This window comes from Elephantulus edwardii, unplaced genomic scaffold (genome assembly GCF_000299155.1).
Source record: "Elephantulus edwardii isolate Elephantulus edwardi_28Jun2011 unplaced genomic scaffold, EleEdw1.0 scaffold00168, whole genome shotgun sequence".
NCBI lineage: Eukaryota > Metazoa > Chordata > Mammalia > Macroscelidea > Macroscelididae > Elephantulus > Elephantulus edwardii.
The window spans coordinates 3,077,676-3,102,895 of NW_006399918.1; the positions used below are offsets into that span (position 1 = coordinate 3,077,676).

At 38.6% G+C, this 25,220-nt stretch overlaps 1 protein-coding gene across 1 annotated transcript in view; it reads left to right on the top strand.

The window, feature by feature from the left end:
• The window catches only part of IFI16 (interferon, gamma-inducible protein 16), a 120,278-nt gene that overhangs the window by 79,501 nt on the left and 15,557 nt on the right, over window positions 1–25,220 (top strand). The window contains exons 7-8 of the mRNA XM_006895523.1: window positions 14,605–14,697; window positions 14,751–14,993. Of these exons, the coding sequence (XP_006895585.1) occupies window positions 14,605–14,697; window positions 14,751–14,993 (336 nt within the window). The remainder of the gene's footprint in view (window positions 1–14,604; window positions 14,698–14,750; window positions 14,994–25,220) is intronic.

A 25,220-nucleotide genomic window follows, 5' to 3' on the forward strand; every position in this document is an offset into this window, starting at 1 on the left:
GGATTGATTCAGTGACTGGGATAATTGGGATGGGAGTGTCAGAGACAGTGCGATTGGCACAGGACAGAGCGGAGTTTAGGCCTGTTGTACATAGGCTCGCTATGAGTCGCAGGCGACTCAAAGGCACATAACAACAACAACAACAACAGAGCAGAGGGTAGTATGACTTATCACTAGATGTTTGTGGGAAGGGGCCACCACAAAGAATCTGTACAACCAATCACAGTCACACATCATTATCCAAGGTTTTACACTGGGAAGTCTAATGTACCCTTGTGATAGAAGTGTTGGACTTATCAGATTTTTAATAGAATGCTGTTTATTATATCATTTATTCTTATTTGAACCCATGAGGTTGCTAATGTTAAACTCAGATCAGTTGTAGAAACTGAGGAACATTTTAGATGAAATATTGTCCTGTGCTGCAAGAGACATAGAAAATAAGATACAGGTTCTAACACTTGGACTTAAGCAAGAACCATTCTTTTTTTTTTCCTGACTCAGTTGAGAGATTATATAATACTTGTGAATGTTTTTTTATCACAATATCAGAACAGACATTGAGTTATGTTGGATTTGCTTCTATAGCCCAGTCCCTGTAAGCTCTGTAATCCTGAGTGAATAAATATATAATAGGGAACGGTCAGTGGACTCTCATCATAAATCTCATGCTAGAAAAAGAAACTATAAACACCTCTCTAACCCACTGCTTCAATGACAAAGTGGGACTTAATTTTTGAAGGTCTGGATGTCACAGTTGTCAATACTGATATCTTAGCAGTGTGAATGTTAGACCCCAGATTCTACTTAGGAAATTAATGATGGCCAAGTTATATTACTTTAATACAATATATTCTCTGCTTTGCTTTATGAAAGTGGAAATAACAGGTAACATTAAATGCATGAGTGGAAAGGGAACGAATGTAAATATGTACGGAAAATGGAATGAATCCTACTGCTTATGCAGAGTATGAGGATAAGAGTGCCTGCATTACTGAGTCATTGAAAAATGCCTTTGGGCATATTGTTTAGTATAACAAGCACAAGCAAAAGTGACATGTTCTTGTGAATGGAGCCTAAAGGGCCTTTGATAAGTACTCTCTAGGTACTAGCTTATCTAATGAGTCTTATACTGGGAAAATCTAGAAGAGACAGATATCCTCCTGGGTTTTGAAATCTTTAGAATTTAGTGAGGTTGCTTGGAAAGAAAAGAAACAAATGAGATGAAAAATAAAAATAACAGTCACAAATCATAACTGAGTTGTTCTTGATATGATGTACTTGGGCCTAGTTATAGCAGATTTGGACCTGAGAGAGGAGCCTAAGGAAAGGGGGAGGCTCAGCAGCAATGCCTCCACATCTAAAGGGCCAGAGGGGATGTAACTTGGTAAGACATCTCTCCAACTTCCCCAAACTAAGATACTAATTAATATTTGCTTCCATGTCTGGAAATTTCCACCAATGTCCTGAACTACCAATAAGAAAACTCCGTAAACTCCTGTTGATATATTGAAATCACCAATGAGAAAAATCCAACAACTGCTTCTTTGTCTACTTCCCTATAATCATAGCCCAACCCAAGATGAAGAGATGTTTCATTCTGTAAGCTAGTATTGATTACTGTTGCCTGATGGTTTGCTCTGGACAAGGCCTTTGTGTATAGATATGAATGCTCAAAGTTTCAGGTTAATAGAAGTTTCTTCAAGAGTTTATTTTTTCTGAGTACTGGTTTGATCAGATTGAGCAAATCAGAAATTGATTATCTAAAGTGAGGGGGTTAAGATATAAGGAGTGAAGTAGCTGGCTTACATACTTCCATAAACATAGGTGATGGTAAGGGGAAGGTTAAGTCTTCAGAAAATTCAAGAAAATAGCTAGAAAAGCCAGAAGGTAACCTACAGTATCAGAAGTCTTAAAAGTTATCTTTTCTATCCATTGCACTAGCCCCAGTTGAGGGCATGGTCTCTAGCTGCCTTAACTGTAGGTACATGGTCTGGCAACTTATCAATTAACAGCTATGGGACCAATAAGAGAGTGCTTTCCACACTGTGAAAGTGGGGATGGTGGTGGAAAGAGGGTGAAGAGATTGTGGCATTACTGTGAGGGACTGCGACAAGGTGTAACCAGAGGAACCCTAGAGATGTTGCCATAGTTAAAGGTTTTGCTTATTGAATAATTGAGGAAACAACAAAAATAACAAAAAAGCACAGGACTAAGTGGTTCAAGGAACATGGCTATTTTTGGACCATAGTCTTGCAGCTGCTCCACTGGCCCTTCCTTTTTGAAACACAGATGTTCAAGTGATTCTTCTCACTCTCGGGTCTCATCTTCCTACAACATTTCTTGGTGTGTTGGCCTAGAAACAAAGCCACTTGGGGAAAGAAACAAGGACTGAGTTGCCTAGTGTTTACCTCAGAGGGCTCATGCAGGGAACCTCAATCAATCTGGAAAATGTGATCCTCTGAGAGTACACCAGGGATGGTAAATTTTGTCTCACTGTGTAGATGCTTCAATAGAATGGGAGGAGGACCCCCTGGGCAAGTCCCCAAGGAGACAAACAGTGGGACTAGCTGGCTTCAGGGGATCAGATCAGAGATGTCTGAACAGTGGTAGGCCTTGCTCAGGAAAGTAGATGGGTCCTGTTCCTTAAGAGCAAAAAGAGAGACTGATCACTTCCCAGTGCCTCCTTAGTGCTGCTTACAGCAGAGAGTAGGAAACGGAGGCTGCTAAAGGCAGGAAGTGGGGTGGGATTGTGTGAAGGAGTATGAATGGAGACTACCTGAGACAGATATCAAGAGGCAAGTTATGACTCCCTCTCACAGGGCCAAAGCGAGTGCAGAATCCCCAACCACAGGTCTGGAGCAATCTCACACAATTTGGGACAGTACTTAGCATTGCTAGTGAAAGTTGGGATCACCAATCAGAAGAGACTATGTAACTTCTCCCTTATGCCTATTCCTCTCTCCCTTCCCATTTTTTATATGCCTTTTATCTGTCAAAGGAAGGATATGGGAAACATACAAGGAAAATCTACTCCATTGGGAACCATACGGAAACATTTTAAGAAGGGATATACAGGGAACTACAGGATTAAAATGTCTCAGGGGAAACTGAAAAAATCTATGTGAGCAAATATAGCCTGTGTTTGGGGCAGAATGACCTTCATATGGAAATCTGGATAAAGACTTAGTCCAGAAAGTGTGGTCCATAGTCACAGGGGACCTAGGACACCCAGTCCTTACATAGAGAGCTGGCTCCAGTTAGTACTGTAACTGCCTCCCTGGTTCAGGAGCCAGGCATTGAGGGCTCTGGTAGCCAAGGCAAGTAGTGACTCGGGAAGCACCCTGCCAAGCCTCACAGAGTTCTATTGCCAATAATCCCTAAAATCCTTCCATCTGAGCCCAAAGACCTCAAGTTCCACCCTATGGTCCAATAGAGATAATGGTCATGTGGGAATGGCTACCATACCCTGATTCTACAATCCAGCCTGTCGAAGTGCGAGAGACTCCTTCTGCTATGTTTGAGCTCCAGGAGCCCAGTTCAGATGGTCCTCACTCCACCACCCAGCCAGTGCGGGAGTAAGAAACTCCTTCCACTCCACGAGACCCATGTGAACCAGCTTGGACATTCCTCTTTGCCTCTTGAGCCTCTACTCATATACTCCTCAAGCTGTCTAGACACCACTGAAGGAAGTATGGGGCCCAGGAACAGTAGACATAGAAGGCCAAGTCACCAAGGGCCACCAGGCATGAGAATATCAGCTTCTTACCACTACATAACATTTCATTTGGAAGCATCATACCTTATCTTACACTGAAAAGCCTCAGGACCTCATTGACATAGTGAAGTCTATCTTTCAAACTTAAAACCCTTCCTGGGCAGACTACTGCCAGTTTCTCCTCACGCTGTTTAACAACGAAGAGAGGCACAGGCAGCCATCAAGTGGGCTAGAGGAAAATGCACCAGGAGAGATGTGGGACCCTAGGGAATTTGTTCAAAGGTCCCCTGACCAAGGAAGATTCATTGGGACTTAAATGACAAAGATGAGATGATACAGTTAAAAGACTACAGGGAGGCCAGGGAGCTAGAAATATAAGTGAAGTGGCTGAGGTCATGCAGAAGCCAACTGAAAGCCCAGAAGACTTTTATGAAAGCCTGTGTGAAGCTTATCCGATCTATACTCCCTTTAATTCAGAAAGTCAGGAGAATCAAAGGATGGTGAACACAGCCTTTGTGAGCCAAAGTAAGGGAGACATCAGGCACAAGCTTCAGAAATTAGATGACTTTGCTGGCATGAATGCCTCTCAGCTCCTGGAGGTAGCCAACAAAGTTTTTGTTAACAGAGAAGAGATCTAAGAAAAGAGAGAAACAGACCAGAGGAAGATAAAGAAGGGAGATCTCATTGTTGCTGCCCTCTCCTGGGCAGGGTGGGTACAGCTCCCCCAACAACCAACCCAAGGGAGAGGAGGGGGTGGGGCGAGGCCAAATCAGCCCCTCCTATGGCATGACCAGTGCACCATATGAAAGGAAATAAGTCATTGGAAAAACAAATGTCCACGCAAGCAGCAGGATGTGACAGTTCCTCCAAAACTAGGGCCAGAGAGAGATACCACACTGTTTAATGTTGCAGGAAACTCACTCTTTGAAGACTGAGGCTGACCAGGCTTGGGAGCCCCTGCTGAGTCTATGTTCTGAGTGAATGTTGGGAGATAAGAGGTGGAGTTCTAGCAGATACTGATACAGAACATTGTATCATCACAAACCCAGAGGCCTCACTCTCTCCTCCCAGCAGACATAATCAGGGCAACAGAAACTCTTGCTCAGCAGTCTTTCTCCCTACTCCAAAAGTGCTGCATGAGGGGTCATGAAGTGATGCACCAGTTCCTACACAGGCCTGACCATCCAATGCAGTTGTCAAAAGGAGATTTTCTAGGAAAAGTACAGGCCACCATCTCCTTCTCTGACAAGGTTCAGTTGAACTTATGTTTGTCAAAACCAGAGTTTGGTCACAGTGCCATGTGAAGAAGAATGCAGGCTTTTAATGAGCAGGCTCAAAGAGACTCTGAACTCAGATCTGGCCCAGAGGTGGCCAGTTGTCTGGGCCAAAGATAACCTGCGCCTGCACTAGCAATCAACCAAGCCCTGGTGAGGCTGGAGCTTAAACTTGGAGCCCAGCCAGTAAGTCATAGACTGTACCCCATTCCCCAAGAAGCCTTAGAGGAGATCCAAGTTCATCTGCTGAGACTTAAAGAGCATGGCATCATTATTCCTTGTCAGTCACTCTGGAACAACCCACTTCGCCATGTGAAGGTGCTTGGATCTCAAGACTAAGACTTAAGTCAGGCAGTACAGGACTTAAAGGCTACAGTAACATTATACCCAGTGGTGCCCAACCTGCACACCTCCTAAGCCTACTCCCTGCACAAGCTGACTAGTTTGCTTGCCTGAACCTGCAGGATTCATTTTTCAGCATCAGATTGGCAACCAAAAGCTGCAAACTGTTGTTCATCTTCCCAGTGAGAAGACTCCTAAATGAGGGTCAAAGCACAGCACACCTGGCTGTGGCTCCCCAGGTGTTCAGAAAACACCTCCACTCTCATTGGAGAGGCCCTAGCCAGGGATCTCCATCAGTTCCTTGAAAGGGCCACTGGGTGTAGTTTATCTCCAGTTAGGCCATGAGAACCTGAAAGGATTCACTCAAGAGACAGAGATACTCCTGCAACATCTGGAAGTCTTGGGTACAAAGTATCCTGGAAAAGGGCCCAGGTATACTAGTTGTTGTTGTTGTTGCTGTTGTTATGTAGCATAGAGTCGCTTGCAACTCATAGTGACAGAACGCTAAATGCTGTTCTATCTTGTGCCAACCTCGCTGTCTCAAATACACTCATTCCCACCACTCCACTCACAGAATAGATCCATCTCATCGAAGGTCTTCCTCTCCGGCGCTGTGCCTCCACTCTTCCAAACATGAGGTCCCTCTCCAAGGACCAGTCTCTCCTTGCAACATGCCCAAAGTATGTCAGATGAAGCTTCAGAATCCTTGACTCCAAGGAGCATTCCGGCTTCACCTTTTCCAGGAAAACCCTGTTTGTTCTCCTAGCAGTCAACACTCTTCTCCAGTACCACAGCTCAAAGGCATCAATTCTCTTTCTATCATCCCTATTCAAGTGAAATATCTAGGATGTGTCCTTCAAAAGGGAGAAAGTGACTAGGGATAGAAAGGAAGCAGGTTATCCAAGCCATACCAATCTCAAAGACCTGGCGACAAATTAGAGAATTTCTGGGATCTGTAGGATTCTGTTATAGATGGAGAACAAATTGTGTAATACTGTCCAAACTGCAATATGAAGCTACAAAGCGGGGGTGGGGTGGGGTGGGCAATTGAATGGGGAACTAATTAACAAAAAGGCCTTTGAAAAGCTAAAGCAGGAACTGTAAGCTGCTCCAGCTTTGGGACTTGCTGACCTGGCCAAACCTTTTGAACTGTATGTGACAGAAAGAAATAAGGTGTCTGTGGGAGTGCTCACTCCCACATGGCTCCTGGACCTGACCAGTGGCTTACTTGTCCAATCATCTAAATGGGGTTTTGAAAGGGTTGTCCCCTTGTCTAAGAACACTAGGAGCCACCACCATGCAAGTGCAGGAAGCAGAAAAATTGACTCTGGATCAAGACTTAAAGGTCTCAACACCTCTTGCAGTAGTCACCCTGATGAGCACAAAGAGGCAGCATTGGCTAACTAATTGATGCCTCACCAGATACCAAAGCCTGATACCTGCAGCTGTCAATTGAGGTCATGTCCTCACTGAACCCTGCCACTCTGCTTCCTTTCAACCCAGACGGACCAGAGCGTGACTTGGAGGTGGTTGAGGCTGTGTACTCAAGTAGACCACATCTATCAGACCAGGCTTTGATTGACACAGAACAGGAGCTTTAGGTAGGTGGAAGCAGTTTCGTCAACCTCACTGGAGAAAAAGGGGCAGGCTATACTGTGGTTATTCTAATCGAGGTAATCAAAGCAAAACCTCTTCCTCAGGCGACATTCACTCAAAAGAGCTGAGTTGATGGCATTGATTCAAGCCATAGAGTTGAGTGCAGAAAAACATGTGAATGTTTACATGGAGTCCAAACTTACTTTCCTCACTCTGCATGCATATAGAGCTATATATATAGAAAGAAAGAGGATTCTTGAAAGCAGGAAGAAAACTTTTTAAATACCCAGATGAAATTCTGCACAACAGTTGGAGGCTGTGTGGAAACTTAAGAGAGTGCCAGTTATCCACTGCTGGGGACATCAAAACACAGGGACCTTTGAGGCACAAGGAAATGTGAAAGTAGGTCCAGAAGTAAAGAAGGCAGCGTTCCTCCCCTGCCGAGCCACTACCCCTTTAATACCCTAGAAATCAGACCTAACCCCTGTGAACTCAGAAGGAGAAAAAGATTAACGGAGCAGGAAAAAGCCAAGGACATGGGATAAGGACAGAAGAAGTTGCTAGGTGGAAGAATGATTGTTCCGCAGCTTCTGGGGACTACAGTACTCCTAGCTGAAGTCAGCCCTACTTCACCTCCTACTCAAGTCCAGCACACAATCACTTAATCTTCTGTCCCCAGATGGATGAACCTCCCACAAGGGCAATGTCAGCACATACCTGATTTTAGAAACAAAAGCTCATATCCAACTGAGAGCCAAATTCAGATTTCTATGATGCCTCCAGCATTTCCATTCACTAGTTTCACAACCAAGGTGCCTTATTGCTATTTCCTAACACTGTGTTTGAAGAATGATCAAAGATGAAAAATGTATTTAATCTAATCTTCAATTCTGTTAGACACTTTATCTAATAAAATCCCCATCCATTGACGAGTGCCTACTTGAAGATGTTCTAGGATTAGGTTTTCTTTCCTGTTGACTTGAGTTCATGCAATAATTCAAGTCTTCAAGAGTGTTACTATTTTGGTTTGTCTTTGGGTTGGTAGAAAGTCTTTGTGTTAAGTCACTAGACAGGGTCAAATCCATATGAAAAAGTGTTCATTTTCTATATCATAGCTTTACTTCTATTTTTTTTCCTTCTTGATAAAATTTTAGGATGAATATTCATTAAGATGTTTTTAGGTACGCAGTTTTCTATATCTTAAATGCTTTTCTCATATCTCTTCCATGGCACATCAACTACCAGTTTGGCTTTCTAAGTAGAAGTGAGTACCTCAGCTAACTATCTCACACACAGACTATATCAAATTCTGGTACCATGGCTCCCACATTGTATTCTGCTTTCCCTTTATTGTACTTATCTTGCAAGCTCCTTGTCTTTATGAGATATTGAACATTAGGTTGAGGTTAAACATGGTATCACATAGTTGAGCAGAAAGCAGAGGGGGAAGTAGAGCGCACACCTTTGTTCTTCAAATCTTACCCCATTCTCCCTTTAGTTGTCCTATGATTTGGCCATCTCAGTCGCAGACAAACAGATAAATGTCTGTGAGCTGGATCAACAGGGACATTCAAGTGAAAGAATTCACCTCTTTGGTCATCTTTAGTGGCCTAGTGGTAAGAGCTTGTGCTACTAATCCAAAGTTAGGTAGTTTGAATCCACCAGTTGCTGTGAAAAAGAAGGAGGGCCAATCTCCTCCTTTGCAACTTACAGCCTCTTAAAACCCACTAGAGGAGGATCAGCTCTGGGTGACTTCTGACTCAATGACACATAACAACAACAATTTTTACCATGTATTTTGCCACCTCAGAGACAGGCAAAGGCTAACTAATTACATCTAACCTATTCTGTAAATGTACTAGTATCATTCCACGTTGAAGGCTACTTTCTGTATCCAGTGATTTTCATTATATATTTTATACTTTTATTCATGTTTATTAACTTAGTAACTTTTAGTTGCTACTTCTTCCCATATCTAATTTGTCCTCTATTGTGTCTATGCATTATTCCTGGGAATAAGGAGTTAGTTGCCTCTGCTTGTTTTTTATTTTCACATTAAATTCCTGAAGGAACTTTACTAATTGGCACCTGAGGTCCACGGTAATGCTGTTGTTAGGAGGCTTTGAGTCAATTAGCATACATAGCACCCTCTGAATAACAGATGGGAACCTTGCCTTCTCATACGCCATCCTCATGACTTCTGCCATGTTCTCGCCCTCTGCTACAGTTACTGTGTCAATCCATCTACTTGATAATCATTCTGACTTCCCCTCATCATCTTTTTTCTAGCAAGACGTCTTAGCTACTTCTGTATAAATGCACCTCTCATGGCTACCCTGCAATTCTCATAAAAATTGACCTAGATTAAAGTCTGTGATACTTTCTAAAATCCCCAAACAATACATATATAAAACAAGCATTTCTGCAGCCAGAGAAACATGTTATGCATCCAAAATTTATCTAAGTCAGTAATTACTAGAAAAGTCATAGAATTGTTAATCTTACGGAATTCAATAGAACAGGTAGCCACTTTTTTCTGATATCCAGTCTCTACCATAGGAAATCTACAATAGCATCCTTGAGCACTCCCTCTATGACTAACTAGGTAATCAAGAAAGACTTGCTCACTCATAAAGAGTTCTCTCAAAGACAGTTTATTTTCCTTGATTGGTAATTCTCTAAAATTAAAAAGAAAACTATCCTTATCTTTTAAACTTTCAACATGGAATCACCTTCACCACACACCAGGAATAGCATGAATCAAGAAGATAAGTGACTATGAGAGGGGAAAACTCCAAAGAATCACATTCAAAACTGCTCAGTCACTTCTGGAGGATGTTATCCAAGGTTATATCATAAGCACTTGTGATTGTGATAATAACCTTGTGATGCAAGTGCTAGATTTAAGGGATTTTGAAACTGTTATGCCACCAGTAAGTGCTGTTAAAAATCTCATTTATTCTTTTTTAAACCTATGAGACTGCCAAAGGTAAACCCAGCTCAACTGCAGAAACTGAGGTCCATGTTGGAAGAAATATTGTACCATGCCTCAAAGAAACACAGAGTATAACACATTTTTTTTCTAGCACTTGAATTTGAGCAAGAACTCTATTGTTTCTTCCTTGACTCAGATACTTGTGAACTTTTATCACAACATTGGAGCAGACATCCAGTTAAGTTATATTGAATTTACTTCCCCCAATACGGTCCCTGTGAGCCCAAGTATTAATGATAAATGAATGAAATAATAAAAAGGTGGTACTGGATGCTCTGTTCTTAAACTCTCATAACAGAAAATAGGAACAGCAAATACCTTTCATGCCCACAAATACATTAACAAACAAGAGTTTATATTTAACCCCTGGTTGTCAAAGTAGTAAATATCAGCACACATTACTTAGAAGGATGCACATGAGACATCAATTTCTAAGAAGGAAATGAATTATTAGGAAGTTCTATTGTTTTAAAGAGTTCTGTTTTCTTAGTTAAAGAATTTTACTAGATAGGTTATGATAAAGACCTGGATGGAAAGTGAGCTGATGTAAATATGATTGAGATTACAATAATTCTGACTGATTATATAGGGAGCCCTGGTGGCTTATTGGAAAGGAATTGCACAGCCAGCATAAAGGCACATGCTTGGAATGCACTAGCTGTTCTGTGAGATATAGTCAGTCTCCTTCTGTGTGTTTTGCTGACTCTGAAAACCCACTAGGGGGTCAACTATGGCTTGTTTCCTACTTGATGGTACACAACAACAACATGTCGATTATTGTTGTTGTTGTTGTTGTTGTTATGTGCCATTGAGTTGCCTGCGACTCATAGCGACCCTACGTACAACAGCTCTAAAACCTGCTTTATCCTGTGCCAATTTTATTGTCTCTGACACACCTACCCCATTCCCTGACTCACTGAATCAATCCATCTCATCAAGTGTCTTCCTCTCCTGCACTGTCCCTCCACCCTCCCAAGCATGATTACCCTCTCCAAAGACTGGTCCCTCCTTGAAAAATGCCCAAAGTATGTCAGAGACGAAGCTTCAGAATCCTTGCCTCCAAGGAACAGCCTGGCTTAACACCTCTCCAGACGCGTAGGTTACCAGGATAATAATTTCCTGCTTGCCTATCTGGACCTTTGATAGAAAGACTTTGAGCATCATGTCAAACAGGGCATGCTCAAAAAAGTGACATGTTCTTATGAATGGATCTTGAAGAGTAGTTGATAAGAACATTTTTTAAAATTTTTTTAATAAGAACATTTTAAGAACTTGCTTGGTGAATGAATCTAACACTAAAAGATTTCAGAAGTGTCATTGATATCACCCTGAGTTTTACACTCTTTTTAATATATTGTTGTTACTTAGAGTGAAATATCAGAAATTAGAATAAAACCAAAAACTACAACCAGCAAATTGCTTCTTACTTGTACTTAATGTAGCGTGCTTAGTTGTAGTAGACTCATAAGCAGCTTCTCCTTCAGGGCTACTAGAATTGCAAAGACCATGGAAACACATTTTTCCATAACGAAATTGTCATGCATTCAGAGATGAAAGCTAGGGAGGTGGTTGGAATGTTTGAATTTGTGCACTTATTCCACAGAAAAGATAAATAGCCATGCTTAAAGAAGAAAATGTAGTCTGCCCCACTTCACCTCTTAGTAAAGTCTAGCACAAAGTAACATAATCTTTTTTCCCTTAAATGGCTGAACCTTTCCTAAGACCAATGTCATCATTCACATGTTTTTGGGAGTGTAAGTACATATTCAACTGAGAGCTAAACTCAGATCTCCATGGTGCCTCCAGGATCTCTATCCACTAGTTTCATCATCAAGGTTCCATGAAGAAATGATCGAAATGTGACAAATGCTTTGCATCTAATAATCAACTCAATAAAATATTATATTTAGTATAGTTTCCAAGCACTGAAAAAGGGTCTTCTCTGAAATTCTACAGGATTTCGGTTTTTTTCTTATTATCATGAGTTCATGATGTAATTAAAGTTTTCAAACAAGTTATTTATTACCTTTGACTAGTCTTTGGAGTCTTTAGAGTGGTAGAGAGTCTTGGTGGCAAGTTGCTGGACAGGTAGAGATGCATATTCAAAAAATTCACTCCTTAACTCTCTGTTTCCCTATCACTTTCCCCCTCTTGATCAAATTTCAAGATGAATTTTCACAATATAATCTTCTTTCAAGATTAGGTACTTTCACATAAGCTTCCAATAGTCTCAAAACCCCTTCTCCTGTCGCTTCCTGGCCCAAGTCTCATCAGTTGTCAACCTACCTTTCTAGCTCTGACCCAAGTCCTCCAGCTAAATATCCCACACACAGAATACACCTAGTCTTGCCTTCATTGTCTGCATGATTTCTTTCTTTGCCCTTTACTGAATTTATCTCAATAATGATGATTGCATACCTTTAGTTTTATTGGACATTAGACCTTTGATGGGAATTTTTTTTCCCCATTCATCGTTGCACAATTACTTTCCCCCACTCCCTGCCACCCAGTCCTATTTGCAAAACTATATCTCTTATTCTGGGCTGTTGTTATACATATAATGCCTCATCATATATTCATTTTAGACAGTTCTTTCATCCGTTCAAATGCAATGGTCATTATCTAGCCACTCTTCCCCTACTCTTCTCCCAACCCCCCCCTTGTCAGACCTGCTTTGTAACAGTGATACTTTGCCCTGTTGCTTTCAACTTAGATTTCTTGGCAGACCATTGCCTAGTGATCAAGTTCATGACAGTGCTTTTATATATATATTTATCTCTGTCTCTATCTAAATATTTCCAGGCCACTCTCAAACACTCATGGATACTTACTGTGATTCTTTTGAAAGTCTCACAACCATACATATACGAAAGAAGTGTTTCTACATCCAAGGAAATACACATCCAAAACATAAAATTGAGTAATGTCTAGAAGAGTCATAATTGCAAGTCTTCATGGAATTAAAAATAATGTTGAGCCATTTCTTCTACCATATGTAATCAACAATAGCCCTGAGCTCTCTCTGTGACTCACTAGACAAACAAGATAGACTTGCTTACTTATCAGAAACTCTTTCAAGGAATATCAGTCCCTTTGGTGCTTCTGCTCTTGCTTTAAAACTGGAGCCAACCATGTTGTGGTTGTTGTTATTGTACTATTACTAAAACAATTAATTTCTATTAGTTTACATACAAAGTATATGTATATTATATTTTATAAATTCACAGTGTGTTCCATACAATCATTCCCATACATTGTGTTTTATAAAATTAATCACCACTAAACAATGTCCACCATTATCCTATATTTTCAGTTCCTCACCAGATCTTTCAAATTAGCTTTAACCTCTCCCTCTACCCACCAAATTGGGCAATCCTATAACTGCCTCTTGCACATCCTTACCCCTCTGCTGCCAACCCTTCCCCTTGGGGATTCCCATAAACATTTTACTTATTATCCTATTTTTAGAATAATGATCTTATGCAGTATTTGTCCTTATGTGACTGAGTTAGTTCACTCAGAATAATGCTCTCCAGTCTCCCTCAAGTAATATCTAATAATTTTTTAAAAATCATTTCTGGATACTGCGTGGAATTCCATTGTGTGAATGTACCACATTTTCTCAATTCATTCGATTATAATTGGATATCTGGGCTGTTCTTGTGACAGTGAATAATACTGATATAAACATTGGTGTACAAATCTCTAGTTGTGTGTTATTTTACTTTTGAGTCATAATTGAACTGCATAAAGGCATTGGGTAGGCAGCACAACTCCTTATCACTAAGCCATTAGTGCTGCCGACCATAAGGTCTACGTTGGACAAAAATATTGTATTTTCCCTCAAAAATACACAGTGTTTAAATACACAATGTTTTCTAACACTTTAATCATGAGTATGCCATTGTTTATTTCCTGATTCAGATGGAAGATCATATGATACAAATGAATTTTTTATCACAATATTGGAATAGATACTCACTTGTGTTGTATTTGTTTCCTCATTCAAGTCCCTAAAAGTCCTGTAATTGTGAATGGATGAATATAATAAAAAGAGGTGGACAGTACATGCTTTAGTCAGTCATCCATTCTCATGCCAGAGGCAGAAACTGCGAGCATCTCTCACACTTAGCACTCCATCAACAACCAGGATTTTATGCCTTCATCCCTGGCTGGCTGTCCCAAGTAGTAATTGTCAATACATTGCCTTAACAGTATTAGACATCAAATTCTATTGAGAAAATTAATGATCATCAAGTTACATTATTTTCAAGAACTCTGCTCCCTTTTTGAAAAGTGTATGAGAGAGTTAATAATAAAGACATGAATGTGAAGGAAGTGGATATAAATATGTCAGAGAATATGGAATGATTCTTACATTTTACACAGATTACAGGAACACTAGTGTCCTGTCTGATTAAAATAACTTGGAGCATGATGTTGAATATAACATACACTAAAAAGTGATATGCTCTAATGGATGGAATGGACAGAAGTTGATTAAGCACTTGCTTGGTGAGTGAGTTTTATAATGCAGTAATCCTTAACTGAGGCTGATATTATCTTGGATTTTACAACGCTTAGAATTTACTGAGGTTTCTTAGAAGGAACAAAAGAAATGAATAAAAAAGTAAACAACCAACAAAAAACTTGTGCTATTTTTATGTGCCTTCTTGCAGGAAATTTGCAACCAGTTTTTCATTCAGGTCTACTGGAATTGCAAAGACCATGAAGACACATTTTTCTATTATGAGATTGTCAAGCATTCAGAGGTAATAGCCAAGGAAGTGGTTAGAGTGTCTGATTTTATGCTCTTATTCCACAGAAAAGAGAAAAATCAAACATCATAGTTAAAGAAGAAAAGGAGGAAAATGTAGTCTGCCTCACTTCATCTCCTCAAGTCCAGCACGCAGCCACCCAAACTTCTGTGTCCAAATGGATGAAACACCCCCAAGAGCAGTACAAACACACACATGTGCTTGGAAGCAGAAACACATATCCAACCGCCAGCCAAACTGAGGTTCACGTGATGCCTCCAGTATCTCCATCCACTAGTTTCACATATGAGGTACGATTTTGTTATTTCCTTACATTGTGCTTGAAGAAATGATAACAATGTTTTTCATTTATTTCTCAACTCTATAAGATATTATATATAGTGTCATCCATAGCCATTCATCAATACTTTATTAAGATTCTACAGGATTCTGCTCTCTTTCTTATTGACATAGGTACATAATATAATTCATGCATTCAAAAGGGTTATTGCTTTTGCCTAGTCTGCATTGGAAGAGTTCTGTGAAATATCTGCACAGGTAGAGATACATAAGAAGAATTTCATGCCCTGCCTCCCTGTTTCATTTCTGCTTTTTTTCCACTTGATTAAATTTCAAGATGAATGTTCATAATTCAGTGCACCTCTTAAGATTGGATGCATGCTATTATCCTTTGTCCCAAATCCATTCCTCCTATCTCTTCCCTTGACCAAGTCATATCAACTGCTAGCCTTGCTTTCTACCTGAGGAATATTCACCACTAAGTATCTAGTCCTAGGATAAAACAAATATCATCATCATTGCTCACTCAGTATCTTTCCTTTACTTTCTTTAGAATTAATCTCAACAATAATTATTTCATGCTCCTCCACGTCATTGGACATTGGTTATTTGAATGAGAGGGAAGGTGGTCTCAGCTAGTTGAGTGGAAAGCTGAGGTGGGAATTAACTCATATCTCTGTTACTTGCAGTCTTCCTTTGGCTCTGTGATGATTTACCTGTATTAATCCCAAGCACAGAGATAACAAATTCACACATTTGTTAGCTTAATCACAAGGGAAATCAAAGTAGATGATCTAATGCTTGTGTATTTACCACATTCTGTCACCCAAAAGCTAGCTTGAAGTATTATATCTGATGCATACTGGTCCTTTACTATCATTATCCCCACACATACTAGTTGAATGCTTCTTTTTTGAATCCATGGATTTTCAGTATTTCTTATTGACTGCTTTAATCTTAGTCTTTAATCTTTTAGTTCCTATTTGTTCCCTAATTTGTATTCCCCTCTGTTGTTTGTATGTGTATTTTGCGAATATAGAGTTAGCAGCTTCTATCTGGTTATTATTTTCAAACTTTATTCCATGGCTTACATAGGCATTAGCAGCTCAGACTCACAATTTTGTTATTCCTTTCATATAAGTGCAAACCTCATGGACACTGCTGCTTTCATGGATATAGACTTAGGGTGGTATGATGTTTTCTAAGTCCCACTATGATGCAAATATGAAACAAGAATTTCTGTCCAAGTACATATTCTATTTATTGCTAGAAAGTTTATATAATTGCATATCTTCACTGGATTCAATAGAATGTATATTCTTTTCTGCTTCAGACTTTACTATAGAAAGTCTACAGTAGCATTCCTGAGCATTCTTTCTATGACTCACTATCAAGGCTATCAAGAAAGACCAAAGTGTTTCTAGTTTTGATTCCCTGACTCAGATGGTAAATCATGTAATACTTGTGAATTTTTATCATACATTGGAATAGATATTTTAATACATTGGATTTATTCCAATGGTTCAGTTCCTTCAAGTTATAGTATAATGAATAGATGAATGCAATAAAAGAAAGTGTCCAATGGATGCTCTAGGAATAAACTTCATGCCAGAAGCAGAAACTGCAAACAATTCTTACACTCATTATTCCAGTAACAAACACTATTTTGTGCTTTGATCCCTGAATTTCACAAGTAGTCAGTATCTCCACACAGTACCTTAGCAGTATGAATGTGAGACCCAGACTGTATTGAGAAATTAGTGTTTATCAAGTCATATTGTTTTAAAGAATTCTGATCCTTTCCTAAAGGAAAGTGGATGTGAGAGGTCATGAAAAAGACATGAGTGGAAAGTGAATGGATATAAATATGACTGAGAATATGGATGATTTTTCTAGTTTATGCAAATTATGGGAAGAGTAGTTCTCTGACTAACTAGACCTTTCATAAAATTACTTTGTGCATGATGCACTAAAAAGTGACTTACTCTTATGATGGAATGTGAACAGGAGTTGATAAGACACTTGGCTTGGTGAGTGAGCCTTATAATGGAATACCCTATAAATGTGATCAATATCGTCCAAGTTTTGTATTCCCTCAAATTTAATGAGATTTCTTAGAAGGAAATGGGGGGGGGCGGAGAACAAAAAATCCAACTGTAATTGTACATGTGTTATTTTTGTGTGGTGTATGTAGGCCTACTTTCAGAAAGTTTGGAATCAGTTCTTATGCAAGGCTTGCCTCCAGTATCTCCATGCACTAATTTCAAATCCCAGGTACAATCTTCATATTTCATTATACGGTGTTTTGTTTGTTTTTTAAAATTATTATTAAATTTTATTAGTTTTAATGAACATTTACAGAGATTTTGGGACATTCAAAATATAAAAAATGCTTTTCATCTAATCCCTAATTCTAGAAGATACTTTATCTAATGTAATCCTAACCTACATATATATCAAGGGCCTATTTTGATATTCTACGGAATTGTAATATTTCTTATTAATGTTTGCATATGACATACTTGAGTGTGTTATTCTAGTCAGTTATTCCTTTGATTAGTCTTTGGTTTGTGTAGAGTCTCATGGGAAAGTCACTAGATATATAAGATACATATGAGACAAAGTTCATCCTTTGCTTTCATGAGTCACATCCACTTTTTCCCACGTGATCAAATGTTAAGATTAATTTTCATTATTCAGTCATCTTTCCATGATTAGGTCTTTTAGGTATGATACTTCTTTTGTCTCATATCTTTCTATCCTATCTCTTTCATGCTGTGAGTCTCATCAGCTGCCAAACTAACTTTTTTGCTGAGACAAAATCCAGTTCTAAATATCTCAGAATCAGCTTACTTCACGCCCTGGCGTTATTGTTCTCACAGCATATTGTCCTTGCTCTGCATTGTATTTATCTCGATAATTATAGAATGCTCTTCTACTTTACCAGTCATTGGACATTAGCTTGGGATTAAATGTGGCCTTGCATAGCTGTTTGGCACCTCTCTATTACCACTACAAGTTTCAGAGTCCTTTCTGTTATTCATGTCATTGTTTTCTTACATTTCTGTCTTTATAATAACCTTTTGTTTTCTTCATGGAAGATGTCCTGGATGTGATCCTACAATTCATTTGGTCTTCTATCACTAGGGTTCAATGTTGAATACATTATTAAGATAGTTTTTAATATAATTCAGATAGATTGAAAGGTGTATTTTGGTTCTCATGAACTTTTAAAAATTTTCTTCAACTCTGATTTGAATTTGCATATGAGTTAATGGTGGTATGTTCCTCAGTAAGCTCCTGGCCTTGTTTTGACTGCTTATATAAAATTCTCCACCTATCTTTCCATAGATGTAGCTAATCTGAACCCTATATTGTCCTTAGATTAAGTCCCTGTACATAACCACACTTTTATGTCTTTTTTAAGAAGTATTTACAGTAAACAAATCATTGACTGTACAAAATTCTATTATTTGATCTCTGGTTCATCTATAACCAAGTCTGTATTCTTCAACTACCAGGCCTTATACTTCATTTTTACTTTTTACAATCCAGTCTCACCAATTATTCATTCATCTTGATTGCATGTTCACTCAGTTTCACATTACAAAAGTTGGTAGTCTTAGGTTAGAGAGAGTGCAGCAGACATGGGGAAGCTGTCTCTAACTGCATTGTTAACCAGCACCACCAAAGACAATTACAAACTTTAGAAGAGGCAGAAGATATTCTCACCAGGCTACATGAGACCTGAGAAGGCAGCTACATAGAGTTACGTGGTCCTGAATCCCTTGTCCCACCATGGATATAGAGAGTGTTGGTGTAGCAGCCAGGGCAAAGCTGGTCTCAGGCTGCACTGCATGTTGGTACTACCATGTTGGTACTACCAGCAATGATTACAAACATTAGAAGAAGTGGGTGCAGGCAGAGAAGGCCCCTGCACAAAAGTACATGGTTCTGTTCTCCTCTCCCTAGCCTGTATAGACAGAATAAAACAGACAGGGAGAAAATGGTCACAATACACACTGCAGAACACCAACAAAAATTATAAACTTTAGAAGAGGCAGGAAGCATGCAAGTGAGTTCCCACAGGGCTGCACTACATACCAGAGACAAGTTGAAGGGATTTAAGAAAAGTGAGCTTTCCTACTGTATAGAACAAGAAAGGACTCTTGGCATAGTGAATTATCCTCCTACATAAAGGCAGTATTATGATGTCTGCAACTAATCAATAAGTGATAAAGATAAAGAACTATCAACAACCTATGCAGAAATAATATAAATGGCCTAAAACCAAGAAAAACTTCACACAATGTCAAAAAAACAGCAGTAAACTTCAAATATTGTGAAAAAACAAATCAAGCCTTTTAAAAAACCACAACAGAGAAAATTATAGACCCAATGAATACCCCAAAATCAAGAAGGCAGAAGATTTATACTGACATAGAGTCATACAAACAGCTTTAGAAAAGGTAAAAATTATGAAACAAACAAGGGAATCAGAAATACATTTGATACCCCAGAGACAGGAAACCATAAGAAATATATTGATGTGAAGTTATATGAACAGAAGAAGGTGCAAATTATGGACAAAAGACTGGAAGCCATAAATAAATTGAATATTCTAGACATAGGAAGTCAGAAGAAATATAATGATGCTCAGGAACTTGAACAACTACAGAAGAAATTTCAAAAGGTGGAAGAAATCATTAAAGCTATAGGTAAAAAGGTTAAACTTAAAAAATCATCACAATACAGAGAGGGTACAGTCAACACAGTACTGAAAATGATAGAAAACCAAGAAAATGCAATCAAGAATATTAATAAGGAAATGGCAGAAGTATCCAAACATGAAAGAGGGACAAAAAAAGCAAAATAGAAAAGATGGAATAGACAGTCAAAGACCTGGAAGACAAGAACCTCAGTGGGAACACTCTAGAAGAAAAACTGGAGAGCAGATGGTAAGAAAGTGAATAGAACATTAGCATCATGTGGGATGACATTAAAAAGGAACATATGCATGACTGCAATCCCAGAACATGAAGGGGACAGGGAAAGCACAGGAAAAAATTGTACCAAAGATATTAGAAGAAAACTGACCAGGTATCTTGAAAACTTAGGAAATCCACATTCAAGAAATTCAGTGATTCTCAAATAGACTACACCCCAAATAAAAATATCAAGACATAACATATGCCAAATTCTCCAAAATAAAATATGAGGATGTTGTTTGTTTTATGTGCCATCTACCCAATGTACAACAGCTGTGAACACTGCTCTAATCTGAGTCAACCTGATTAAGTCAGACAAACCAACCCCCATTGTCCCAATTACTGAGTCAATTCATCTCATCCTCGATCTTCCTATCCTACACTGTACTACATCCAACCAAGCATAATGTCCCTTTCCAAGGGATGATCTCTTCCTGCAACATGTCCAAGGTATGTTGGACGGAGCTTTAGAATCCTTGCCTCCAAGGAGTAGCCTTCAGCAGGATGAACCTGTTTGTTCTCCTAGCAGTCTATGGTATATTCAATACTCTTCACCAGAAACACAGCTCAAAGGCATCAATTCTCTTTCTATTATCACTAGTCATTATTCAGCTTTCTGATGTATAGCAAGTAGTTTAAAAGACCATGGCCTGGATCAGATGCACCTTAGTCTCTTCAGTACTCTGAAGAGGTACCTGACAGCAGATTTTCCTAGTGCGATTTGTCTTTTGATTTCCTGGATGCTGGTACCAAGAGTGTTGATGGTGGAGCCAAGCAAATGGAAACTGTTAACAATCTCAGTCTCTTCATTGTCTATCATGATGCTGCCAATCAGCCCAGTGAGGAGAATCTTTGTTTTCTTGATATTGAGTTCAATCCATATTGAAGGCTGTAGTCCTTGACCTTCTACAACAAATGTCTGAGGTCCTCCTAGTTTAGCAAACAAGGTTGTATCATCTGTATAACGGAGGTGGTTGTTGTTGGGTCTTCCTCGAATCATAATACCACAATCCTCCTCATGAATTTCAGCCACCTCAATGATTGGTTTGCATATAGATTGAAAGGTATGGAGATAAGATACATCCTTGATGTGTTCCTTTCCTGATTTTGAACCATGCCATGGTTTTTTGCTCTGATGACTGCCTCCTGGTTCAAGTAGAGGTTTTGCATAATTACAATCAAGTGTTCTAGGATTTTCATTCTTCTGAGTTAGTCACACAGTCAAATGCCTTTGCATAGTCAATGAAGCACAAATAGACATCCCTCTGTTACTCTATATACATTCAACCAAGATCCATCTAATGTTAGCTATAATATCCCTAGTATCACAGCCTCTTTCAACAAAAAAAAGATGAACCTTTTAGATCAAGTTTTTATTTCTTAGCAGAAACTATGCAATCAAGAAGACATATGGGATGGCATACACAGAAGGTTGAAAGAGAACAATTACTAGCTGAGGATTCTGTAGCTAGCAAAGCTATCCATTAAATATGATGGAGGAATCAGGCCATTTGCAGAAAAAAAAGGAACTTACGGACTTTGTGAAAACAGCACCAATTCTAAAAGAAACTTTAAGGGAAGCCCTTCACATGGAAATGTCAAAGGAAAGTGAATGAGTCAAAGTAACTGGAAACAACAGAAAAGAAACACAGCAAAAATCGCAGTGATAAAACCTGAACTGTCAATAATCACACTTAATGCGAATGCATAAAATGCACCAATCAAAAGACAAAGAGTAGCAGAATGGATTTTTTTTAAAAAAAACAACGTATCAATATGTTTACTACAAGAGACAGAAACAAGGTGGGGGAAAAGAGACTAAAAATCAAAGCGTAGAAAGAAATAAGCCAAGGAAATGGCATCCACAAAAAAAGCCAAAGTAGTAATAAAAACTTCTGATACAATGGACATCAGTATGAAGACCACCACAAAAGATAAGGGAGGGCACTAGATAATGATTAAGGCACAATAGATGAAGAAGAAATAACCTTGTTCAGCATCTATGCACCAAATGATGTTATTGTTGATGATTGTTTTCAAATCGAGCACGACTCATAGCAACCCTATGAAAAAAAGGCCTGAAGCTCCTCTACAACGATAAACATTTATCAAAGTTCATAAGTTTTTGGAAGCATGTTATTTTGAAGATTAAGGCCCAACAGATCAAGAAGAAATAATAAGATGATTGGTATGCAAAATGTATAAATCAATGGCTACCATACTTGAAAAAAGAAATAAAGAGCTCCACAATTGTGGTAGGAGTCTAACACACCACCCTCACCAAAGGATAGATCAACTAAAAAGAAACTTAACGAAGATGCAGAAGATCTAAATTATACAATCAGCCAACTAACTCAACCTTGCAGATGTATTCAGGATACTGCACCTAACAATTTATATTCTTATTAATTGCATGTGGTACATTCTCCAGAATTGATCATATTTTGGGCACATCATACTTGGAAGGGTGGAAGGATGGTTTAGGAGAGGAAGACTCAGGATAAGATAAATTGACTCAGTGACTGGAACAATGGGAGTAGATCTGTTGGAAACTATGAGATTGGCTGAGGATAAGATAGCTTTCAGAGCTAATATACATAAGGTCCCTATGAATCGCAGGCAACTTGATGGCAGATAACAACAATAACAATGCAAATGTGGACACTTAGAATCTATCAGCTACTTGAAGGCACTTTGGCATTGCCTCAAAAACCTGAACATAGGAATACCATTTGACCCAAATATTCCACTGCTTAGAATATACCCCGAGAAAATGAGAACTGAGGCACAAATAGAGACTTGTACATCACTGTTCAGAGCAGTGTTATTCATCATTGCAAGAATATGGAAATGGTCTAAATATCCAACCATAGTTGAATAGATTGAGAAATTATGGTACATTCACATGATGAAATACTATCCAGCACTCGGGAGTTATGGTTTTGTAAATGACTACCTAACTTGGGAGGGACAGGAGAACATTATGCTAAGTGAAATAACTCAATCCTCTAAGGACATGTACTGTGTAAGACTATTACTGTAGAATGTGAATGTGTATCTAAGTGGGAAGGAGAGGAGCAGAGGAGTGAGAATGGGAGAAGGGGTGGTTAATCACAGGATCCCGCAATTTGATGGGTGGGGGAAGGGATGAGTAAAGGAAAGGAGAAAGATTTGTTGTGAAAAACAATGTTAATGAACTTTGTAAGAAAACCAGTATGTAATACAAATTTTATTAAAAGCAACAGCAATATTATTATTATTATCATTTCTATATTAAGTTAAAAAATATAGACATGAATTAACATCAATTCTATACAACCTCTTCCCAATTTATTTTATAAAGCTAATGTTATGTTCTATGATCCATCTATTCATTTTCTCTACTGTGATCACTTCTGTCTTACTGTAATGCTAAAAATTTTGCAACAGGTATTTCATATAATTAAAGACAAGTTTCAGGGAAGGTTCTAGACAAAAAGATTAGAAGTATACTTGGTGACCTAATTCTGAAATAATTGATCAGTTATTTTTGTTATGTACCATCAGGTCAACTGCAACTCATAGCAATCCTATGAATAAAGCTCTGAATCCTGCCCTATACTGAGTCATTCTTCCTGTCTCTGATTACACCAACCTTCATTACCTCGGTAACTGTGTCAATCCATCTCATTCAGAGATTTTTCCCATCTCTTCACTCTTCTAACCATGATGTCCTTCTTCAAGGACTGGTCCTTCCTGGTCAGATGCCCAATGTTATGAGATGGAGCTTCAAAATCCTTGTGTCCATAGAACAACTTGGTTTCACCTTCTCTAGGCCAAACTTGCTTGTTCTTTGGGGAGTCCATTGTATGCTCAATACTTCTCTCCAGCACTACAAATCAAAGGCATTATTTCTCCTTTTGTCATCCTTAGTCATTGTCCAGCATTCTGATGCATAGAAAGTAATTGCAAAGTGCATGACTTGGATCAGGTGTGATTTAGTCTCTAGACCAACATCATTGTTCCTTAGCCCTCTGGAGAAGTCCTTGATGGCAGATTCCATATGTGTGCCTTTCCATAGAAAAATTATCTAAAACATACAAAAATATTTGTCCAATGTCATTAATATCACACTAAGCACAATAAAGCAACTTTCAGATCTGTTTTTCATAAAGCAGCTATGAGTCATAGTAGACTTGATGGTACCTAACAACTACAACAAGTAAAGTCTAGTTGAGAATAATGGAAAAATAAGAAACAAAAACAAACACAAAACCAAAACAAACAAACAAAAAACCCAAAACTGTATCATTACTTTGAGAAAGAACTTCCAGAAATTCAAGCAAGTTTCAGAAGAGAAAGTGAAATGAGGCTATTACTGCTGATGCCATATAAATCTCAAATCAGAAAGTTTCAGAAATACATTCATTCATCCATGATTCATTGGCTATACAAAGGCAGTTGATTACATGAATAATTAAAGTGCTAAAAGGCAAAGATGTCACCCGAATACTAAGTCATACCTGACCAAAGCCATGGTATTTTCAATGACTTTCTGTGTGTGAAGTAGGACATTGCGAAGGAAGACCAAAGAATAATTGATGCTTTTGAATTGTGGTGTGGTTTAATAATAATAAATAAACCATTGACTCCAAAAAGAATAAGCAAATATATCTTAGAATAAGTACAGCCATAATGAAGGGAATGTGGGGAATAGCAGCCTTAATCTCACATGCTTTGGGCAGGTTAAGAGAGGTCAATATCTGGAGATATTGTTAAAAAACAACAACATGTGGAAAAGGACATTGTGTGAAAATACCACAGCTTCTTTATCCATTTGTTTGTTGAGGGGAACTTGGGTTGTTTCCAACTCCTTGCTATTGTGAACAAAGCTGTGATAAACAAGGGTTTGTATACTATTACCAGTTTAAAGCAGACTTTCTTTACAAAAATATTATTGTTATTAGGTGTCATTGAATAGCCTTCCTTTTAGCTCTTGGTCATATGCTAATTCTTGAAATGTTCCATGTTGACCAGTTCTTTATGGTACATTGATTCTGTATTCCTGCCTTCTTTTGATACTTTCTATATCATTCAATATTTTTCTCATCGAATTCTTCAGTATTGTAATGCAAGGCTTGAATTTTTTTTTTATTTCAGTTTGAGAAATGCTGAATATGTTCTTTTCTTTTGATTTTCTAACTCCTGCTCTTTGCACATTTCATTATATTTGCTTTATCCCCTTGAGCTGCATTTTAAAATCTTCTTCCA